Source organism: Phacochoerus africanus, chromosome 1 (genome assembly GCF_016906955.1).
Source record: "Phacochoerus africanus isolate WHEZ1 chromosome 1, ROS_Pafr_v1, whole genome shotgun sequence".
NCBI lineage: Eukaryota > Metazoa > Chordata > Mammalia > Artiodactyla > Suidae > Phacochoerus > Phacochoerus africanus.
Window position 1 is genome coordinate 112,906,486 of NC_062544.1, and position 22,198 is coordinate 112,928,683.

At 44.3% G+C, this 22,198-nt stretch overlaps 1 protein-coding gene across 2 annotated transcripts in view; it reads left to right on the forward strand.

Annotated features, from left to right (window-relative positions):
- The window catches only part of RBM5 (RNA binding motif protein 5), a 33,313-nt gene extending 12,416 nt beyond the window's left edge, over positions 1–20,897 (forward strand). For both annotated transcript variants that reach the window (XM_047774707.1, XM_047774712.1), the window contains exons 5-25: positions 2,207–2,276; positions 2,764–2,837; positions 5,555–5,638; positions 6,466–6,526; positions 7,714–7,779; positions 8,343–8,503; positions 9,471–9,568; positions 10,187–10,274; positions 10,436–10,513; positions 10,597–10,669; positions 11,897–11,982; positions 12,369–12,453; positions 12,669–12,760; positions 15,204–15,365; positions 16,062–16,211; positions 16,302–16,373; positions 16,955–17,134; positions 17,419–17,493; positions 19,002–19,099; positions 19,178–19,307; positions 20,278–20,897. In XM_047774707.1, coding sequence (XP_047630663.1) covers positions 2,207–2,276; positions 2,764–2,837; positions 5,555–5,638; positions 6,466–6,526; positions 7,714–7,779; positions 8,343–8,503; positions 9,471–9,568; positions 10,187–10,274; positions 10,436–10,513; positions 10,597–10,669; positions 11,897–11,982; positions 12,369–12,453; positions 12,669–12,760; positions 15,204–15,365; positions 16,062–16,211; positions 16,302–16,373; positions 16,955–17,134; positions 17,419–17,493; positions 19,002–19,099; positions 19,178–19,307; positions 20,278–20,403 — 2,109 coding nt within the window. In that variant the 3' untranslated portion in view covers positions 20,404–20,897. The remainder of the gene's footprint in view (positions 1–2,206; positions 2,277–2,763; positions 2,838–5,554; positions 5,639–6,465; positions 6,527–7,713; positions 7,780–8,342; positions 8,504–9,470; positions 9,569–10,186; positions 10,275–10,435; positions 10,514–10,596; positions 10,670–11,896; positions 11,983–12,368; positions 12,454–12,668; positions 12,761–15,203; positions 15,366–16,061; positions 16,212–16,301; positions 16,374–16,954; positions 17,135–17,418; positions 17,494–19,001; positions 19,100–19,177; positions 19,308–20,277) is intronic.
- The last annotated feature ends 1,301 nt before the right edge of the window (positions 20,898–22,198 follow it).

The window sequence follows — 22,198 nt, forward strand, 5'->3', positions numbered from 1 at the left end:
AGCATTGCCGTGAGCTATGGTACAGGTTGAAGATGCGGCTCAGATCCTGTGTTGCTGTGACTGTGGCGTAGACCAGTGGCTACAGCTCCCAATTGGACCCCTAGCCTGGGACCCTCCATATGCCTCAGGTGCAGCCCTTAAAAAAAAAAATGAAAGAAAAAAGCTCGGAGCTCCCATCATGGCCCAGTGGTTAACGAATCCAACTAGGAACCATGAGGTTTGGGGTTTGATCCCTGGCCTTGCTCAGTGGGTTAAGGATCCAGCATTTCCGCGAGCTGTGGTGTAGGTTGCAGACGAGGCTCAGATCCTGAGTCGCCGTGGCTGTGGCGCAGGCCGGCGGCTACAGCTCCAATTAGACCCCTGGCCCGGGAACCTCCATATGTTGCCGGGTGGCCCTAGGGAGAAAAGAAAAGACCAAAAAAAGAAAAAGCTGAAACAAGGCAGAGCATCACCTCTGCCGGGAACATGTGCATGAGGCAACTCAAATGTTTTCACTACTCTGCACATGTTTTCAAATGACCATCAGAGCACTATAGGTTAGGTATTGATTTGGAGTTAAAATTTTTAATGAATAGGCAGCTCCACAAGTAGAGAATCCACAAACAATGAGGATTGAGAATCCTGCAGCGTTCACCCATAATTATGGAAAGTTGGGGCCACTAAGAATCTGCTTCACAAATTTGGCCCTGGTTTTTTTCCTGGGAGTATTGCTGCCTAGTGTGATTGATAAAGAGACTAAGGTACTTTTAATGTATTTTATCTTTTCTAATAGGGCTTTGATCTGACATCAGTAACAAGCCTACTAGCCAGAAGTCTTTCTTTGGGCTCAATTAATGTTTATATACTAAGAGCCTAAGAGTATTATGAGCTTTGTTAACTTTTATCATTAATGTAAATACAGGAAAACTATTTCTTGAAGACATTGTGAAGAAAAAAAAATTTTTTGGGGCCATGCCTGTGGCATACAGAAGCTACAGGGCCTGGGCTCAAACCTGGATCATAGCTGCGACCCAAGCCACAGCAGTGGCAGTGCTTGATCCTTAACCCACTTTGCTACCAGGGAACTTAACAGAAAATATTTATCTTAAGGGGGGTTCCTCATTTTTTGGCTATTGATTCTTGGTCATTGAATTCAGAGGATAGTGACATATCTTCTGCCTCTTTTTTTCTTTTTTTTTGTGGCTGTGCATGCGACACATGGAAGTTCCCCAGGTCAGGGATTGAATCTGAGCCATATCTGCAACCTGTGCCCACAGCTGCAGCAACACCAGGTAATAACCAACCATGCCAGGTTGGGGATTGAACCTGTGCCTCCTCCCCATGCCAGGTTGGGGTTGAACCTGTGCCGCCTCCGCAGCAACCTTAGCTGCTTCAGTCAGATATTCTGCCTCTATTTTATTTGATTTTTTTTTGTCTTTTTAGGGCCGCACCCATGGCACATGGAGGTTCCCAGGCTAAGGGTCAAGTCAGAGCTGTGGACACTGGTGTAGACCACAGTCACAGCAACAACAGATCCTTAACCCACTGAGTGAGGCCAGGGATAGATCCTGGGTCCTCATGGATGCTGGTCAGATTCGGTTCCTCTGAGCCACAACGGGAACTCCTATTCTGCCTCTTTTAAATCTCATTTTTCTCTTTGGTCTTTTAGAACAAAAGACAAAATTAGACTAAAGGAAGGAGGCTTGAGGGACAACCTCCATGTGAACTTACCATGAGCAATATCGTGTGTCACAACGTAAATAATTGTGCTTGAGGAAAGACCTAGTCAGCACAAAAAGAATGCCTTCAGGGAATTCCCATCATGGCTCAGTGGAAACAAATCTGACTAGCATCCATGAGGACGCAGGTTCGATCCCTGGCCTTGCTCAGCCATTAAGGATCTAGTGTTGCCATGAGATGTGGTATAGGTTGCAGATGCGACTCAGGTCTGGCCAGCAGCTAGAGCTTCAATTCAACCCCTAACCTGGGAATCTCCATATGCTGTGGGTGTGGCCCTTAAAAAAAAAAAAAAACAATTCAAATCTGTTATATCATTTTCTGTGAGAAGTATTCCTGCCTTTATTCCATTTTTAGAATAATTACATTTTGATGATAGAAGTTTTAAAAGCTTGGCTAATTAAGCAGTTGATGAATCCTTGAACTCTCTTTAAGTGTGGAGTAGTTTGTGGCTGAATCTTTAACTATAAATCTGTAAAACCCTGTTCAGATTCGAGAAATGATGGAATCATTTGAAGGCCCTCAGCCTGCGGACGTGAGGCTGATGAAGAGGAAAACAGGTGAGAGGTTGCTTAGTTCCTGCTATTCTGGTTCTCTTCCCCATTCCCACCTCAGTCCCTAAAGAACATCCTGATATCCCCAATCTTCAAGCACATGAATTCAGAATGAAAGGTTTGCCATGGCTAAGGAATGTGACTCTTTGAAAACGATGTTAGGAAGCATCTGAGGACCTTTTTAAAAACTTTGTTTCTAGGGGCTTTTTTTTCTTCGGTAAGTAGTGATTTATAAACTCCTTGTTTGACTGTTTGTAGTCGGTTGCATGGTTACTTTTTAAGCGTGGAATCAGATCGAGTGGCATTTAGTTCAGGCGGCTTGGTTCCTTGCCATGGCAAAGTATCAAGAAGATCCCCAAGTCAAGTCACATTTGTAAAGCTGCTTCCCAATTGGCTTTGTCACGCAGTGTTGAAGCAGTGGGAGAGAGATTCACCTGTTATAAAGGAACTGACTAACACGAGTATCCCGTCTATATCTGAATGCTGTCTCTAGGTGTAAGCCGTGGTTTCGCCTTCGTGGAGTTTTATCACTTGCAAGATGCTACCAGCTGGATGGAAGCCAATCAGGTTGCTTCACTCACCAAGTCTAGATATTCATGAAAATGGAACAAGTCTGTACAATTAAAAAAAAAAAAGGTTGAAGGAGTGGTTTGTTCCAAAGGAGTGACTTTTAAAAAAGAAAAGCTTTGTATATATTAAAATTGATATTACTAGAATAAATACCGTGCAAAGCACCACTACATTGCAGAATTTGCTCTGCCTTTAAACGTGGCTACCTGGCAGGGCTTTGTTAACCCCTGAATATCTTGAACATCTCAAATATTCCTCTTTCCTTGCCTGATTATATTCCTATTTATTATGTCAATTGAGAGTAATCTTAGAATATCTAACTCTCAATTTGACAGTGAAGAGAGTATAAAAGAAGTCTGCTACAGAAATTTTATAAGAAACTCTTTATTTCTGCTTTGAGATCACAAGCCTCTTGGAGGCATAACTGCTCATATGGGTCTTCAAGAACTATTTAAGGACCTAGTAGAATTTATGAACAATAAGTCTGATGAGACTGGCTTGGGAGCTGATGTCCTGCCACTGTCTGATCTAGTTAGAGTGGCATTAACATTCTAATCTCCTTGAGAATACCTTTTATAGTCTCTTCAAAGCAAATCATTGATGATTCTTTGATGCAGCATTAACTGAAGTGTTCTACAGTTTGTCAAGATAATGTTCAGGAGTTCCTGTCGTGGTGCAGTGGTTAACGAATCTGACTAGGAACCATGAGGCTGTGGGTTCGATCCCTGGCCTTGCTCAGTGCGTTAAGGATCCAGCATTGCCGTGAGCTGTGGTGTAGGTCGCAGATGCGGCTCGGATCCCGCATTGCTGCAGCTCTGGTGTAGACCGGTGGCTACAGCTCTGATTAGACCCTTAGCCTGGGAACTCTGTATGCTGCGGGAGCAGCCCTAGAAAAGGTAAAAAGACAAAAAAAAAAAAAGATAATGTTCAGTGCTTGGCACTTAAATAACATTTTTTGCAAGAACTCCAAAGCACAGTATCGAATGCCTTAACCAAGTGCATTCTGGGGAAGTTTGCTTAACTCATTATGTTGCTTTTCTGCAGCATTTTATGATTTGTCACTCATAAATAAGAGTTATATTCTTTGGTAATTTATTGTCATTTATAGCAAGACTCAGGAATGGGGGGTACATTTTGATTGACTGATTTGTTAGATTTTTCAGCCTATTTCCTTAACCCAGAGGTGACAATCTGGTCATATAAAAGTAGATCTTCATTCATTTCATACCATGACACCATCCTGATAAATTCAGAGTATATGCAAGTGTTATGTGAGTCCACTTTCTTTACATGATGGCATCTTTTAATGCAGTGAATATATCAGAATTACTTGTCTGGGAGTTTAAAGCTCCTAGGAAATTAAAACCTGTAAGACACTTGAAGATCTCCACAATTTTAATGTATACAAAGCTATGTTAATGTGTAATATTTCATTACAATTCAAATTCACTCCAAAAATAAAAGGCCAATAGGATTAGGGACTCAGTGGTAGTTTGGAGTCTCCCCTAGCACATATCCCTTCTAATGGGATGATCTGTTGACATATCTCCCAGCCTCTTTGTTTTTGCTTCTGTATAACACAGTGAGTGGATGGCCCTTCAGCTTTTTCCCTCTTGGCCAGACATGCAGTCTTGCCTTTAGATATTGCAGAGACAACATTCACAGCATGTCTTTAACTCTTCCAGGATTTGCAAGAATCAAATTGCTCAACAGTATGTATGTTTAGAGGGGTTAGACTCCTTTAAAATTTTTTGGATATCTAACCTCCTACTTAAATCTGTTCTGACAGTGTCAGAACATCCCACTCCCTTCCCCTCCCCCAAGAAAAAAAATTTTTTTTCCTGTTAAATGAAGGCTCTTTGGGGGCAGGTGCTGGGTGTACTCTTGGCTAGACTGATTCAGCTCAGAGTTTTGACCTTTGAAAGTTAAGTCCCTTTAGTCATGTGGTTGACTTGAAGGATGAGGTGGTATATGAACATTTACAAACTTCCTAACCCCCTGAAGAAACTTCATTGGCCTCCTGGTTACTCGTCTCGAAGAGAGTACCATCTATTTCACTGAAAGACGCATCTTTCACTCAGGACATCACGTGGTTGGAGTTGGCAGGAAGAAATCTTATTTAGCTGTTTTAGAGTCGATGGCATTCAGAATAGTCCCTCCTGAGAAAATTGTAACCAGATTCCCTTTAAAAATGAGTTCCTTCCCATTGTCCCCCAAAGGACACATCCTGAAGCAGGAATATGGGGGAAGGGGAAAAATAAAGGCTTTCACTTTGCATAAAGATGGGGGCCTGGGGAAAAAGTGAAGTGAAGCCCAAGGACACCATGTTTAAGGGCTGAAGTAGGAGACAACATCAGAACTGGGAAAGTTGTGTCTTCTGCTTTTTGAAATAGACTGTCACTCTCAGGCAGCCTGTCAATGCTGAACGTTAGGACTTCTGTCTCTGCTGGAGACACGGCCTGGTGCATGTCAGCGTTTAGTGTGTGGCAGCTTTCTCAGCACTCCCTGACTCCGTTTACCTTTACTCCGCATCCCATTCTCTTACTGCCTATCTGAAGGATTGGATGGGCAGAGTATAGGTGGCGGTGGTTGGTCCTCCCCGTATGTTGTCCATTTAATTCCAGAGCACTGATTTTTCCGAAGTGTGCTCTGCCCTGGGAAAATGGACACACGTTCCTCACAATGGAAATAACTAATTACTTCTTTTTTTACAGAAAAAGTTGGTGATTCAAGGAAAGCATATCGCAATGCATTATAGCAATCCCAGACCTAAGTTTGAAGATTGGCTTTGTAACAAGGTAAGCATGTGTTCTTCCCAGACAGACAAAACTTTTTCTGGGTTTTGTTATTTTCTGTTTGTTTCTTTGCCCAAACAAGGAAACTAGTAAGTATGCAATCACCAGCTTTTATTATAAGGTGATTTTTGTGCTTTGTGACTTTCTTGGGTTTTCCTGAGTAGGTATTAGAGGACGGAATCCCTCAAACATGAGAGATTTTTTTTTAAAGATCTGGGTTCTAAGCCCAGTTTTTCAGTTGAGATTTTAAGTTTGTTTCACTTGTATGGTTTCTTGAATTCCAGAGCTCTCAACTTTTGGCAGTTTCCTAATTACATTAGCAAAGCTCTTTGTGACCCTGCTCACATTATATAAGGTCTGTTATGGTCCTGTCACCAGTGCACCATTTTGAACTTCTGTTGCCATTGATATTTTGAGAGTACTCAAATTCTGTTCTTCACATGTCCCATATCCAGCAGGGGTCTAGACAGTATTCTCTTCACATCATATTTGTGTTTATAGAGTGGTCCATATAGTGCTCTTGTGATAAAAGGGAGAAGTTTTCCAGTAGCTTGCTAAAAGGATTTGGGGTGAACTGACTTCCCCAACTTGATAAAAATGGAATTCTACTTCAAAATACATCACAGTTTGTTTTTCTTAAGAGAATTCACATAACAAAGCATTCTGAATTTTTAGGTTAATACTCCTTTGTCTTAGATACATGCTGTCACTTTCTGTTTTTTGTTGCTCACTGACCCTATTCCCTATTACTCTAACCCACACTGTTACAGTAAGCCTGGCTTACTGTGATAAATAATTATAGATAAAACTTTTTTTTTTTTTTTTTCCAGTGCTGCCTTAACAATTTCAGGAAAAGACTAAAATGCTTCCGATGTGGAGCAGACAAGTTTGGTAAGTCCAGATTTAGCTATTTGGACTATGTATTTAAACCTGACTAATGGGTTTGTCTGTGAACCTGAGAAAAAGGCATTTAAATGAGTAATGTATATACTCTTCTTAAACCTTCTTACCTTAGGTTAGGTAGATGTTGCTGATGATTGTGAGAGTGCAGATAGTTCTTTAAATTTCCAAAATAAAGTCTGCTTGCCTGGTGTGTTCTGCATCTGCTCATCTGCTTTACTTTTGTATCGAGGTAGTGTCTGTCCTCCACTGGCCCAGTTTTTGCATTCCGCATTTAAAGTTCACATCAAGGAGATCCCTGGTAGCCTGGCTATTGAGGATCCAGCATTGTCACTGCTGTGGCGTGGGTTTGATCCTGGGCCCAAGGACTTCTGTGTGCCACGGGCACAACCAAAAATAATAGTAATAGTTTATGGTGTGGTGCATTGGGATCAGTGATATCTACATCACCAGGATGCAGGTTCGATCCCTGGCCCAGCACAGTTGGTTAAAGGATCCAGCGTTGCTCCAGCTGCAGCATAAGTTGCAACTGTGGCTCACATCTGATCCCTGGCCTGCAAGCACCGTATGCAACAGAGTGGCCAGAAAAGAAAAAACTTAGAAATAATAATAAAATTCATTTAGGAGTTGCCTGGTGGCATAGTGGGTTAAGGATCCTGCGTTGTTGCTGCTGTGGCGCAAGTTCAATCCCTGGCCCAGGGACTTGCACATGACATAGGCATGCCAAGAAAAATCTATATTTGTGTCAATTAATGGGGTTGTACTATAACCACAAATGGCTATAAAAGAAAAAAATCACTACTATATTTATTTAAAATTAAAACTTTGGGAGTTCCCGTCGTGGCGCAGTGGTTAATGAATCCGACTAGGAACCATGAGGTTACGGGTTCGGTCCCTGCCCTTGCTCAGTGGGTTAAGGATCCGGTGTTGCAGATGTGGCTCGGATCCCGTGTTGCTGTGGCTCTGGCATAGGCCAGTGGCTACAGCTCCGATTCAATCCCTAGCCTGGGAACCTCCATATGCCGTGGGAGCGGCCCAAGAATGAGCAAAAAAAAGACAAAAAAAAATTAAAAATAAATAAAATAAAAAATTAAATTAAAACTTTGTTGTTTGAATGTTTTTCTTTGCATTGGTTTATTGTTTGTCTTCAATTACTGAGTCTTCCCCTCTTTTTATAGATTCTGAACAGGAAGTGCCCCCTGGAACCACAGAATCAGTTCAGTCTGTGGATTACTACTGTGATAGTAAGTTCAAATGTAATCTTCTGACCTTTATGTGGAAAGTTGACCTCCATTGGATTTTTTTGTTCTATATCCTTTTTTAATGAGGAATGACAGCTTCAGATTGTCTCATGAAAGATTGGTTTTTAGGCATTCTCTTGTGTCACAATTGGTTAAGGATCTGGTGTCACTGCTGTGGCACAGGAAGAAAAAAAGATTGGTTTTTACAATCTTCTCCATGTCAAAGTGGAATATACACAGTTGACCCTTGAACAACATGGGTCTGAACTGTGTGGGTCTTCTTATATGCTTTTTATTGTCAATAAATTGTACAGTACTACACCATCTGCTATTGGTTGAATCTGGGGCTGTGGAACTACCAGTACAGAGGGCTGACTGTAAGGTTATACACAGATTTTTGATTGCATGGTTGGGGTGGGGGTGGGGTCAGCACCTCTAACCCCACTGCATTGTTCAAGAATCACATGTACTAGAAACCTCTCAGCATTTGTTTGTATTTGAACCTGCCTGGAAAGTCATTGGTGGTCGGAATGCATACATATGTCATTTGTCTCATTCACCCCCAGCAATCATACTTCGAAACATAGCTCCACACACTGTGGTGGATTCCATCATGACAGCGCTGTCTCCCTACGCGTCCTTAGCTGTCAATAACATTCGCCTCATAAAAGATAAACAGACCCAGCAGAACAGAGGTTTCGCGTTTGTGCAGCTGTCTTCTGCAATGGTGAGGAGTTTGTTAAATCTTTCCGTTTAAAAGAAACTGAGCTTTAATAGGCAAATGTAGTTCATCCAATTGTGATACTATATGTAAGGCTCCTTGAGCCCAAAGTTCAAGACTACATAGTGACAGTTATTGTAGTGCTGAATTACTGACTCATGACTTCAGTTAAGTGGTAAAAATAACATATATACTTGTAAGTAACTGGCATCACTGAAGTTTAAGCCATGATTTCATCCTTTCTTCATGCTTTGCTTTGTTTTGGATTGATTTAGCATTTATTCTTTTAATAATACTGGATACCGGAGCTCCCATCGTGGCTCAGTGGTTAACAAACCTAACCAGTATCCATGAGGACGCAGGTTCGATCCCTGGCCTTGTAGACATGGCTCAGATCTGGCATTGCTGTGGCTATGGCGTAGACCAGCAAGCCACAGCTCTGATTAGACCCCTAGCCTGGGAACTTCCATATGCCACAGGTGTGGCCCTAAAAAGCAAAATTAAATAAAATAATATTGGATACCTTCATGTTCTGGAGGAAGGAGGGTTTTTTTTTTTCCTTGAGATTTCATACCCACAAATAATAATGAATTGCTCTTCCGTTTTTGTTGTTGTTGTTGTTTTGTCTTTTGTCTTTTTGAGGGCCACGCTTGGCAGCATATGGAGCTTCCCAGGCTAGGGGTCTAGGCAGAGCAGTAGCCGCCAGCCAGAGCCAGAGCCACAGCAACACCAGATCCGAGCCATGTCTGCAACCTACACCACAGCTCACGGCAATGCCGGATTCTTAACCCATTGAGCAAGGCCAGGGATCACATCCACAACCTCATGGTTCCTAGTTGGATTAGTTAACCACTGAGCCACAAAGGGAACTCTGAATTGCTCTTCTTTTAAAATACTTCTTTGAATGGGATAGGTGGTAGGGAGAGATTTTCAATTAAATGACAAGATTATTTTTCTTCACATTCTCTTTTAGGATGCTTCTCAGCTGCTTCAGATACTACAGAGCCTCCATCCTCCTTTGAAAATTGATGGCAAAACTATTGGGGTTGATTTTGCAAAAAGTGCCAGAAAGTGAGTGGCTTTGTTGTCCTCACTTCAAACTATTGCATCCACACTCTTGCCTGGGGACAGACACCTTGCTAACTGCGCCCAAAGCGCCCAGATGCTGTCCTTCCTGGTTGCCAAGGCTGGAAGGAAACGGTTGTTGTCTTCTTATCTTTTTAGAGCTTATTTCTTCCTGTCCTTAGTAACCAGTTGCCAGAAAACTTCAGAGCAGAACAAAGATGGCAGAAGGGTTGAGAATATGTGCTGTGCAGACTGCTTCAGGACAGTGCAAACCCATCTGGAAATAATCCTTTCCTTCTAGAAAAGCATGCTAATATACAGCTTCGTGTATATAGAGCTCCACTCTCTCTAGCAATGTAAATTTCCCGTTTCTAGTATCATTGCTCATCCAGCAGACACCTTACTAGATGGCAGGGTACAGTGTGGAACAGAAATACTATGGGGACACTTGCCTACTGAGGGCTTTGTCCACGGAAATCCCTCCTTGCTCTGAAATGTGGCCTTGTTGGCATTAGAGAGCTTCCAACCAAGGCTGGAGTGAATTGCTGTTTGCTAGGTAGTGCGAAGTTAGTGTTTGGACACATACTAAGATAGAATCACATGATTGGATCTTTATGGTTTCAGAGACTTGGTCCTCCCAGATGGTAACCGGGTCAGCGCCTTCTCTGTGGCTAGTACAGCCATTGCTGCCGCTCAGTGGTCATCCACCCAGGTGAGATGGAGGATCTTTTTGCTCAAAGTAGTGTGGTGGTGGTACACAGATTCACAGAGGTAACCTCTGCTTCAGTGCTTGCCTTGGAAGCTCTCCAATGACATTTTAAAAACTTGATATCCACTAAGTTTGTCTGTTTCCTTTTTTTTGACATTTTGTAGTCTCAGAGTGGTGAAGGAGGCAGTGTTGACTACAGTTACTTGCAACCAGGCCAAGATGGCTACGCCCAGTATGCTCAGGTCAGTAGATTTGGCCAGCATCCAACTTCTGGTCTCCAGGCTGTGCCTGAGAATAGCAGCTTTAATGGTGGACTTGTCTTCAGTATTCACAGGATTACCAGCAGTTTTATCAGCAACAAGCTGGAGGATTGGAATCTGATGCATCATCTACATCAGGTAATAAATTTTATGTCCCTTTTATCTTTTATTTAAGTAAATATAATTGAGATTCAACTAGATATTCTCACTAGACCCAAATAAATCTAGAAGAGCCATTTACCTGCAAGACATGGGGGAGCTGGGGGTGGGGGCACATTTAAGGTTGTCACCATGTGCCTAAGATCCTGGGAGAAGATTGGGATCACTCGTGTACATCAGGAGCTGATGGGAACCTTTTAGAGACCATGTTGTGATAAGTGTTCATCCTTGGACTTCAATTTGGTATTTCCCCTCTCTGTGTTGTTAGGAATCATGGGTGCCCAAGTGGGTTCAGGTGATCAGAGACAGTGTGGCTCTAGAGTCTGGTGTCTAGGAGTTCACGTCATGGCGCAGTGGAAAGAAATCCGACTAGGAACCCTGAGTTTGCAGGTTCGATCCCTGGCTTCGCTCTGTGGGTTAAGGATCTGGCACTTCTGTGAGCTGTGGTGTAGGTTGCAGACACGGCTCAGATCTGGCATTGCTGTGGCTATGGTGCAAGCAGGCAGTTACAGCTCTGATTCGAACTCTAGCCTGGGAACCTCGATATGCCGCAGGTGCGGCCCTAAAATGCAAAAAAAAAAAAAAAGTGGTGTCTAGGCATCAGTCAAAAGGGTCACTTTAAGATTTTCCTTTAGTTTTTGTTCCAGAGGTTTTTTTTTTTTGGTTTTTTTTTTTTTTTTTTTGTCTTTTTGCCATTTCTTGGGCCACTCCCGAGGCATATGGAGGTTCCCAGGCTAGGGGTCTAATTGGAGCTGTAGCCACCAGCCTACGCCAGAGCCACAGCAATGTGGAATCCGAGCCGCGTCTGCAACCTACACCACAGCTCACGGCAACGCCAGATCCTCAGCCCACTGAGCAACAGCAGGGATGGAACCCGCAACCTCATAGTTCCTAGTCGGATTCGTTAACCACTGTGCCACGACGGGAACTCCTTGTTACAGAATTATGAAGATTCTCAACCCCAGAGCAGATATGAAGACGTTCTTCCCTTCCTTCTTAGCTGTCATATAGAATGTTTGACTTTGTGTGTCACATTCTAGTGGGATTATAAAAATGAAAATAATAGGTTCAAGGGAACTTACTGGGAATTAGGTTGTTAAGAACTGAAATATACAAAGACAGATGCTAGATTGGGCATTACAGATAACAGTATTTGGCTTCGAATTCAGTGCCTCAGCTCTTCCTAACCCCTATGTTTGTCATCAGGCACAGCAGTGACCACCACCTCAGCAGCTGTAGTGTCTCAGAGTCCCCAGCTGTATAACCAAACCTCCAATACACCCGGCTCTCCGGTAATCCTATCATCCTAAGTACAGAACTGATGACTGGGGGAAACGTTGTGTTGCTGTACAAGTGTTACCTTTTCCTGCTGTATGATATAGGGTTGAATAATATACACACACACACTTATTTCTCTCTGTCTGATAGTATTAGCTAATAAAATAGTTTTGTGTATATATTTTAATATAAGATTCCAAACAGGGTATATTTATACTATGCATGCTTCAACTTGACCTTTAGGAAGAAAGTTGTTAGCAAGTGTTTTGCTCAAGGATTGCCTTAGATCATTGCTGTAGTGTGTCTGTCAGGGAGCCCTACCTGCTGGATGATTGCAGTGATTTAGTTCTCTTGAGAGGCTTTACAGTTGAAATTATATTGAAGCTGCTGTTCTTTCCAGACTGAGGAAGCACAGCCTAGCACTAGCACAAGTACACAGGCCCCAGCCGCTTCCCCCACTGGTGTAGTTCCTGGTACCAAATATGGTAAGCTAAACCTCATGGGGCTGTTGACAGTTGGAAGGTCTTAGTTGTTGTCTCTGTTTAATAAGAGTTCCTCTCCCTTTGTGGGTGTCAGAGGGACACTTGGGGATGTGAGAGAAGAAGATCATTAAGGCCTGCTGCATTTCAGTGGCTTAGAATTGGAAGTAAAGCCAATTTCTTACCTGCAAATGACTGTGTGCTGGATCTTGTTTTTGCAGCAGTGCCTGACACATCCACTTACCAGTATGATGAATCTTCAGGATATTATTATGATCCAACCACAGGGCTATATTATGACCCCAACTCACAGGTAATTTAAAATATGTTTTGGGGGAGTTCCCGTCGTGGTGCAGTGGTTAATGAATCCGACTAGGAACCATGAGGTTGCCGGTTCGGTCCCTGCCCTTGCTCAGTGGGTTAACGATCCGGCGTTGCCGTGAGCTGTGGTGTAGGTTGCAGACACGGCTTGGATCCTGCATTGCTGTGGCTCTGGCATAGGCCAGGGGCTACAGCTCCGATTAGACCCCTAGCCTGGGAATCTCCATATGCCGTGGGAGCGGCCCAAAGAAATAGCAAAAAGACAAAAAAAAAAAAATATATATATATATATGTTTTGGGAAGTTCCCATTGTGGTGCGATGGAAACAAATCCTACTAGTATCCATGAGGATGCAGGTTCAATCCCTGGCCTTGCTCAGTAGGTCAGGGATCCAACGTTGCCGTGAGCTGTGGGTAGGTTGCAGATGAGGCTTGGATCTGGCATTGCTGTGGCTATGGCTCCGATTGGACCACTAGCCTGGGACCCTCCATATGCTTCAGGTGTGGCCCTAAAAAGCAAAAAACAAAGCAAATAAAATGTATATTTTGAGGTTTAATGTACATAACTGACACGTGCAGTTTTTTGAATGTTTACTTGTATATGTTTTCATACATTTACCAGCACTGAGATAAGAGCTAGAATAAACATTCCCTAGCATGCTGAACGTTCCTCATATTCTAGCCAGTCAGTACCCTCCCCCTTCAGTAACCACTGTTCTTATTCCTATTACCATAGATTGTTAAGTTAAAATTTATAGATGGAGAGTATTCACTTAAGTGGTGGTTAGTATATTCACAGTGTTGTACAACCATCACCACTATCTCATTCTAGAAATTTTGATCACTCTCCCCCAAAAAACCCAAACCCTGTCCCTCCTCACCCCAGCAACCACTATCTGCTCTCTGGCTCTATGATTTGCCTATTCTGAATAAGACATTTTATATAAATGGAATCAGATAATATGTGACCTTTTATGTCTGGCTTCTTATTAACAACCCTTTATATTCTTGAGAGTAGAAATTAGCAGACCTGTGGCATGATGTTTTATTTGTGGTGCTATATATAACTTTTAAAGAGGAAAAGCAACATTAACACTACATAAACAACTATTTATGATGAGGAGCTGTATATATATAGAGAGAGAGAATAGTAAAAATAAGTGCTTTTGACAGGAACTTGGCACTGAGAGCTTGTGGTTTCTGAGAGAGTCCGGTGTGAAGCTATGTGGGGCCTGCCTAGCAGGCCAAGCCTCTACATGCTTTACTGCTCTCGTTGGTGAAGTCTGGCCATTTCCTAGGCGGTTCTCCTTGGTGGCCACAGAAGTTGTGGCTCCTGTGTCTGATCCACATCACCTTCCCTGGAAGAGATACAATGTTGGCGGTCTCTCCTGGGTTCCTATTGATCAGGTATAATGAGTGAGTGGACATCAGAGAGGAAAGGAGAGGTAGCTACTATCTATTCTCTGTTGCAGTTCTCTCTACACATTTCAGATCAGGCTCCTTCACCCTGTTACCTCCTTCCAGGCTCCCAAGCTAGCATTTTACCACCTATGTGTGGTTGCCTAGGTGTGCACAGGCAGGATTCTGCATGATTGAACCCAAAAATGAAATGTTAACTGCTTGTCATGGAGGACATGTAAGAAAAAGCTCCTAAACCCTGTTCTGGCCACCTGGTTTGTATAAATGGTCTATCTATGGAAAAGAGACCCATTGCTCTTTGGGTACCTTCTAGGCCCAGGAATTAAATTAATGGGAATTGGACTCTTGGAAAGAAACCACATTCTGCTTTTGCCCCAGAAGTTTCACACCTCTTTGCTGATTGGTTCATCATCCTTACTACACCAAAGTGTACAAGCACGTCCTTTTCTCTGCAAGGAAATATTACTGGTGCACATGTTTTATGTCTTTATGTTTCACTTTTTGACAAAACAACTTTTTTTTTGGCCATGCCCATGGCATGTGGAAATTCCTTGGCCAGGAATACCTGTGCCACAGCTATAACCAGAGACACAGCAGTGACAACACTGGATCCTTAACCCACTGAGCCATGAGGGAACTCCCCGAACAACTTTGATGTGCTTTTTTTTGTTTTTTTAATAACTTTGCTGCAGCTGTGGCAATGCTGGGTCGTCTTAACTCACTGCACTGGGCCAGGGGTCAAACCCTTGCCTCTGCAGCAACCTGAGCCATTTCATCAGGTTCTTGACCCGCTGTACCACAGCAGGAACTCCTTGATGTGCCTTTTTGACAAAATACTTCTTTAAGTTAATGGTTCTACATAGCAGAAAGTCTGCATTAATTGTGTTTTATTTCAGTGTGTGACTGGGTCACCTTGCTGTACAGTAGAAAATTGACAGAATGCTGTAAACCAGCTATAATGGGAAAAAAATAAAAATCATTAAATAAAAATAAATAAATAATGTGTTTTATTTCTAGTACTACTACAATTCCTTAACTCAGCAGTACCTGTACTGGGATGGAGAAAAGGAGACCTATGTGCCGGCCGCGGAATCTAACTCCCACCAGCAGACGGGCCTCCCTCCTGCAAAAGAGGGGAAGGAAAAGAAAGAAAAACCCAAGAGCAAAACAGCCCAGCAGGTGGGAACATGACCCAACCAGCAGACTCATATTACTCTCTGGGGTATTGGGCTTAATTTGAGGAGGGGAGGGTTGGGGGGGTAGGCTGTGACATTTATATCAGCTTTATTTGGATTCTTTTGTGTCAAGTTTGTAGAGCATTTTGCAGTTTTTTTAGTGTAGTTGTGTGTTGTCTGTCAGTTGCCTGTGTACTTAGCGGAGGGAACTCCTGAAAGCTCACAGACTTTTGAGCAGTATTCATTAAAGACTTTGGTTAGGAGTTCCCATCATGGCTCAGTGGTTAATAAATCCGACTAGGAACCATGAGGTGGCGGGTTCAATCCCTGGCCTTGCTCAGTGGGTTGAGGATCCAGCGTTACTGTGAGCTGTGGTGCAGGTTGCAGACGCAGCTTGGATCCTGAGTTGCTGTGGCTCTGATGTAGGCCGGTGGCTACGGCTCCGATTGGACCCCTAGCCTGGGAACCTCCATATGCTGCGGGAGTGGCCCTAGAAAAGGCAAAAAGACAAAAAAGAAAAAAAAGACATTGGTTGTATGCATTAGCACCTCATATAGATAAGGGCAAATGGGGTTTTGTTACAGACTGTGTGGTTGAGATAAGACCCTCCTTAATGGTTTATTGTCATGGTATAGGAGACTAAGTGTTGTCCAAGTTCCTCCACTTAAGTGTTCTTTTCATGATTATTGTTTGACTTTAGATTGCCAAAGACATGGAACGCTGGGCTAAGAGTTTAAACAAGCAGAAAGAAAATTTTAAAAACAGCTTTCAACCTGTCAATTCTTTGAGGGAAGAAGAAAGGAGAGAATCTGCTGCAGCAGATGCTGGGTTTGCTCTCTTTGAGAAGAAGGTAACAGTATAGGAATAGCCATCCTTCGTCAGGGGAACTTAGGTAAATTAGGTGAAACTTCAGGTTTACGACTTGTTCTTTGTTTCCTAGGGAGCCTTAGCAGAAAGGCAGCAGCTCATCCCTGAATTGGTGCGAAATGGAGACGAGGAAAATCCCCTCAAAGTAAGTACCACCAGTGTGTAAAGGCCATATCTGTGCTTTGTGTCTCACTTTTGAAACTCAGCTACATCTTGGCTAATGTGATTCCTACTTAAAATGGGATGTGGTCACTGCCAGTGGGTATTTGGAACAGCTTCTACACGTAGTATCCATGTTCAAGGCTTTGTTTTCTCTGCATGGGAGCAGGTGAGATGGAGCAGAGAATGAAGCCTGAATTCCTGAGCTCAGTTAATTGAGTTTTATTGCATTTGTAAATAGAGAGTTTTAACGGTCTGGAGAGAGAAAATTAAGACAAGAAAAAAACGTATTTTACTTGGTAGACACTAATTGGGTGGGCCATTACTGTGATCATTGTATTTGGGATTTTCAGACATGGTCAGTAGTTTGCAAACAGCCATCCAGAAACTCTTCTTATGCCCCAAGAGGGTTGGTGCCGGGAGGCTGTGGGGCCCAGCACTAGAGGACCTGACCGCTTCACACAAGTGGTGAAGTGGGGTTTTCTCACAGCTTGGATTAGGCGTTACTTTTAGCCATTGCTATCTTTCAGTTGTGCTTCCAATGACCTACCCTCCTTTTGTCCCTAGAGGGGTCTGGTTGCTGCTTATAGTGGTGACAGTGACAATGAAGAGGAGCTAGTGGAGAGACTTGAGAGTGAGGAAGAAAAGCTGGCCGACTGGAAGAAGATGGCCTGCTTGCTCTGCCGGCGCCAGTTCCCAAACAAAGACGCCCTGGTCAGGCACCAGCAGCTCTCAGACCTACACAAGGTGACCATGCTTCTCTGACCTGATCTGAGGCAGGGTGGGGAGGCAGCAGGTACCCCGACAGTAGGGAAGGTTCAGTAAATACCTCTTGAGTAATTGCCTTTTAGAAGGCTACTCCTGATTATAGTGTCTCAGATTTTAAAGTGGAAAGGAGCATGGCAGCTCCATATACACCAGGCTCTGGCTTTCATACTGTAGTATAGTGGAGAATACAGTAGATACTGATAATGTGATATTTCAAATTGGGATGGTCTGAATTCTTTTTGTCTGTCAAATCTCTCATATAGCAAAACATGGACATCTACCGACGATCCAGATTGAGTGAGCAGGAGCTGGAAGCCTTGGAGCTGAGGGAGAGAGAGGTGAATGGGGGTCATTGTGCTGCTAGAAAGAGTGTCTTGGGGTAACTGCCTTTGGCTTTTATTTGTAGCACTTGTTCCAGGTCCCAGGGGCAGGGTGGGGATTTGTCAAACACTTGTCACCTGACCATTGTGGCTCATGTAGACTGGACTCAGGCAGTGTATGCTTAGTGAGCCCTACACTGTCTCTTTATGAGGGTGTTCAGGACTGCTTACAAGTCCTGAGTGCCAGATACTTGCTGGTGAAGTACGCTAGATTTTAGTAAGGAGAGTGAGCTGACTTGGCCTGGCCAGGGAAGCCTTCACGGGCAATGAGGGCAGCTTCAAATGATGCCGAGAACAGCAGGACTGCAAGTAATGAGGGAGGAAGCAGTGGGCAGGAGAGCCTGTGAGGCCAGTAATGGGCAGTCATTTGCTAGTTCATAAGGCGGGTTGAGAGCCAGCTGGGCAGGGTGGCATTTTTTGTTTGTTTGTTTGTTATTTATTTTGTCTTTTTAGGGCTGCGTCCACGCAGCATAGGGAGGTTCCCAGGCTAGGGGTCTAATTGGAGCTGTAGCTGCCAGCCACAGCCACAGCCATGCCAAATCTGAGCTGAGTCTGTGACCTACACCACAGCTCACAGCAACGCCAGATCCTTAGCCCACTGAGCAAGGCCAGAGATCAAACCCACAACCTCATGGTTCCTAGTCAGATTCATTTCCCTTGCGCCACACTGGGAACTCCTGGGCAGGGTTTTAAATATAAATAGAGGCCTGTATGTTAGAAATGAACAAGTGAGCAAATTACTCGAGATTTCTCAAGATAATTCTGAGGAATCTATAGTTAGGGCTTTTGTTTTCCTGGATTTTTTGTTTGTTCGTGTTTCTCCCATTGTTTATGGTGCCAGCTCCCCAGAGACTAGAAGGTCTCTAGAAGCCTCCTTGGCTCTGTCTGCTCTTGAAGGTGGGCCTGTCCCAATGCTGAGGGGAAACAGCAGCTCTGCCCGCCTCTCCCTCTAAGATGTTGGCAGACTCTGCCCATGCCCAGCAAGCTGGTTGAAGAGCTTGACAAGAGGTGACTCATTGGAGTTGTCTTGTAGTGTAGCAGGTTAAGGATCTGATGTTGCCATTCCCGTGGCTTAGGTTACTGCTGTGGTGTGGGTTTGATTTCCTGGCCTGGAAACTTCTGCATGCCACTGGTGCAGCCAAAAAAAAAAAAAAAAGGAAGGGACTCATCAAATAAAACCACTTGCTTGTTGGGAACTCAGTTCTGCCCCAGGTTCCACACATAATTCATCTCTACAAACCTGCAGTTTTGGATATGACCAAGTCTAGTGAGGGAGGCAGAGCATGTGGTATTTCAGACCACTCTAAAAGGCCAAGCTCCAATGGAAAAAATAAAAATCATTTTAAAAATAAATAAAAATAAAAGGCCAAGCTCCAGATGAAGAAAGCACTTGAAATGGTAATCTTGAAATGTGGGTGCCTGAGACTACCCACAGATTGTCTAGCAGTATTTGTTTTCCCACTTAGATGAAATACCGGGATCGAGCTGCAGAAAGACGAGAGAAGTATGGCATCCCAGAACCTCCAGAACCCAAGCGCAAGAAGCAGTTTGATGCTGGCACTGTGTATGTGTTGTGCACATTTTCCACTTTGTGAGCCAGGGCTCTGGCTGTTTTAAGTAACTGTGTGTTTGCCACTGGCAGGAATTACGAGCAGCCCACCAAAGATGGCATTGACCACAGTAACATTGGCAACAAGATGCTGCAGGCCATGGGTTGGAGGGAAGGCTCGGGTTTGGGAAGAAAGTGTCAAGGCATCACAGCCCCCATTGAGGTAAGCAGTGGGATTAGGCTTCATTGGCTTGCAGGCTTACCCCAAAGATGAGATGAGGAAGATGAGCCTTCTCCCTGCAGCTCTACCATGTTTTACCCTCCTTTTAAGATGTCAGTTGGGAATTCCCACTGTGGTACAATGGGATCGACAGCATCTTAGGAGTGCCGGGACACAGGTTCGATCCCTGGCCTGGCACAGTGGGCTAGGGATCCTGGCCTGGGAACTCCATATGCCGCGGACAGCCAAAAAAGAAAAAACACTACAGTAGAAGAGAAATATTAATTTTTTTTTTTTTTTAAAGATGTCAGTTGGGAGGGTTGGGTGTGGTCCCTGCTTGATTTAAAACCTTTTTCTAAGGACTGTGTATTTCTGTGTCCTTAACACCAACTCAGACCCATGTAACTTAGATTGGATTTTTAGAAAGGTGATGTGCTTTAATCTTTCTTTCTAAGTGATTTTGGTTACATATACAACAAATATAATTTAGTAGGGTTTTCATCCGTGATAAGAAATCCTTACTCCACCAGAGCTCAGGCCCGCAACCACTGGCCTTCTAGACATGAGCACCACCAGTGATTATTTCCTCTCTGACCTTGTAGCCTAGCATAGGTTATACTCTCACCATTGGTTTGTGCACATGAACTCTGCTGGCTTAGAGCTGTCCTGCTGCAGTCTGTGCCCAAGATTACCAGGCCTTCCCTGGGCTTCAGTGCTTTGGAGCCCTTATGCTGAGCAGGCATGGGGCTGGGGAGAGTGTGGTTCTAGCTACCTGTCTCCGTTACGCATTTGATCCCTTCAGTCCTTAAACCTGCTCCAGGTCTCCAGTGCAGAAAGCCATATCTTCCTCTTTAACTTCCTTTCTTGTCTCCCAGTGGGTGTTCATGCTCAGTAGGGAGTGGGCTGGATGAGGGGAGTGAGAGCAGTCTACACCCTACCCCACCGCTGCTGACAGCAGTTTTATTTCCCCCAGGCTCAAGTCCGGCTAAAAGGAGCTGGCCTAGGAGCCAAAGGCAGCGCATATGGACTCACTGGTGCAGATTCCTACAAAGATGCTGTACGGAAGGCCATGTTTGCCCGCTTCACTGAGATGGAGTGAGACTCAGAGGGGTGACAAAGAGCACGGAGTGCTCCAGCTCCTAAATTCACTCTGACCACCTTTCTCTTTAAGGGCATGCCTCATGCTGTTAATAGTTTTTAGGGTGAACCACTTCATTCTGAAGGGTTCTCCCACTTAAAGGAGTTCCCCTTGTATGAGTTATCTGGTGAATGGACTGCCTTCCTGCCAGAGGGCTTTTGAGCTGGCCAAGGGGACAGTGGGTCTTTTATACTTCTGTGTATATAGTGTAATGTAGTGTGTTTTACATGTGTAGCCTATGTTATGATCCAGCACCCCCTTGCATTCCTAGGGGTTGTTGAGATGCCCTAGGTGGTATGTAACACCAAAGCCGCCTCTGTCATTCGTTGTGCTGTCTTTTCTTGGCAAAAGCCTTGTGTATATTTGTACATTACACATTTGTACAGAATTTTGGAAGATTTTCAGTCTAGTTGCCAAATCTGGCTCCTTTACAAAAGAAATACCTTGGAAAATGAGTATCTGTGTGTCCTTATTCTTGGGTGACCAGGTGGGCATAGCATGTCAGAGCCAGTCAAGCCTGGTGTAAAAACTCTTCATTAGCCACTCAGTCATAACCGAGCCAGCTTTTCCATGTCCACTTTCTAAAGGCCGTAGTGAGTGTGAGCACTTGGGCCTCTCCACTTCCCACAGACTATATTGCATACACGCAGGGGTAGGCATGTTACTGCTGTGTGGGCAGGAACCTCCCTGCTTTTGGCCATGATACAGGTGATCCCCCTGCTGAGATGGAGGAGCTGAGAGGCCATCTCTGTCCCCCAAAGCGCTCTTCTCTGCTGTCATCTCAGCTGCCAGGGAGGTGGTCAAGGACATTGCACGGTTTTCCATTCTGGGTGGTGTCACCCCGTCCTTGCCATCATTTTGGCCAGCAAGACCATACTTGACAAGGTCAGGAAGAGTGCCTGAGTCTGAGGCTGCTCCCGAGATCAGACGTCGTGATGGCGTACCCATGCCGCCAATCTGGCTGAACTGAGTGCTTGGGCTCCCTGTTTGGCATGTAGTCAGGGAGGGGGAGCTTATTCTTAAAGCTCGAAGCCTATGACTTTTGTGGATGGTCATGTTTTTCAATTTTCAGACAGGGCTGGCCTTTATAAAATCAGGATACAAAATGCTCAGGAGCTTTCAGGGCCCAGGCCCTCACCTCAGCTTCCTAGGGAGTGTCTTGGAGAGACTAAGCCTAGCTTTGCTGGAGAGATGTCAAGGCAAATACAGAAGCCCCAGGCCTGGGCTCCTGTGGGCTAAGTTTTGGGAACCAAATGAGGATCCAACAGGCTCGCACATCTCCCGGGGTCAGCCACACCTGTAGCCCTTGCAAGCAGTTTAATTAGACACATCTGACAGCCACCCTGGACGTCTGTTCCAGGTGAGGCCACTCTTGAGGTTTGGGAAACTCTTAATTGCACATGCTGAGCTCATCAAAGGCTGAGTGAGTGTAAGGTTCTTTCCTGGGGAAGCCACAGCTGAGCCCTGGCAGCAGCGCTAGACCTCTGTCAGCCACCTTGATCCTTGAATTGACTTCCCCACACCAGTAAGGGCACTTGAATCAGTCCCAGCCTGCTTGAGGCTGATAGTCACCTGCTTGAGGTCCCATGAAAATGGCTCTGGATCTGCAGAGCATCTGCTGTCTGCACTGATACAGGCTTTAACATCTAATTACTCTCCATCCTCTGATCAGCCCCTCAGAGAAACTGGAGGCCCCCTCTCCCTTTTTCAGCCTGTTCCACAGCTATATCTAACACAAGCATACCTAGCCAGGTGA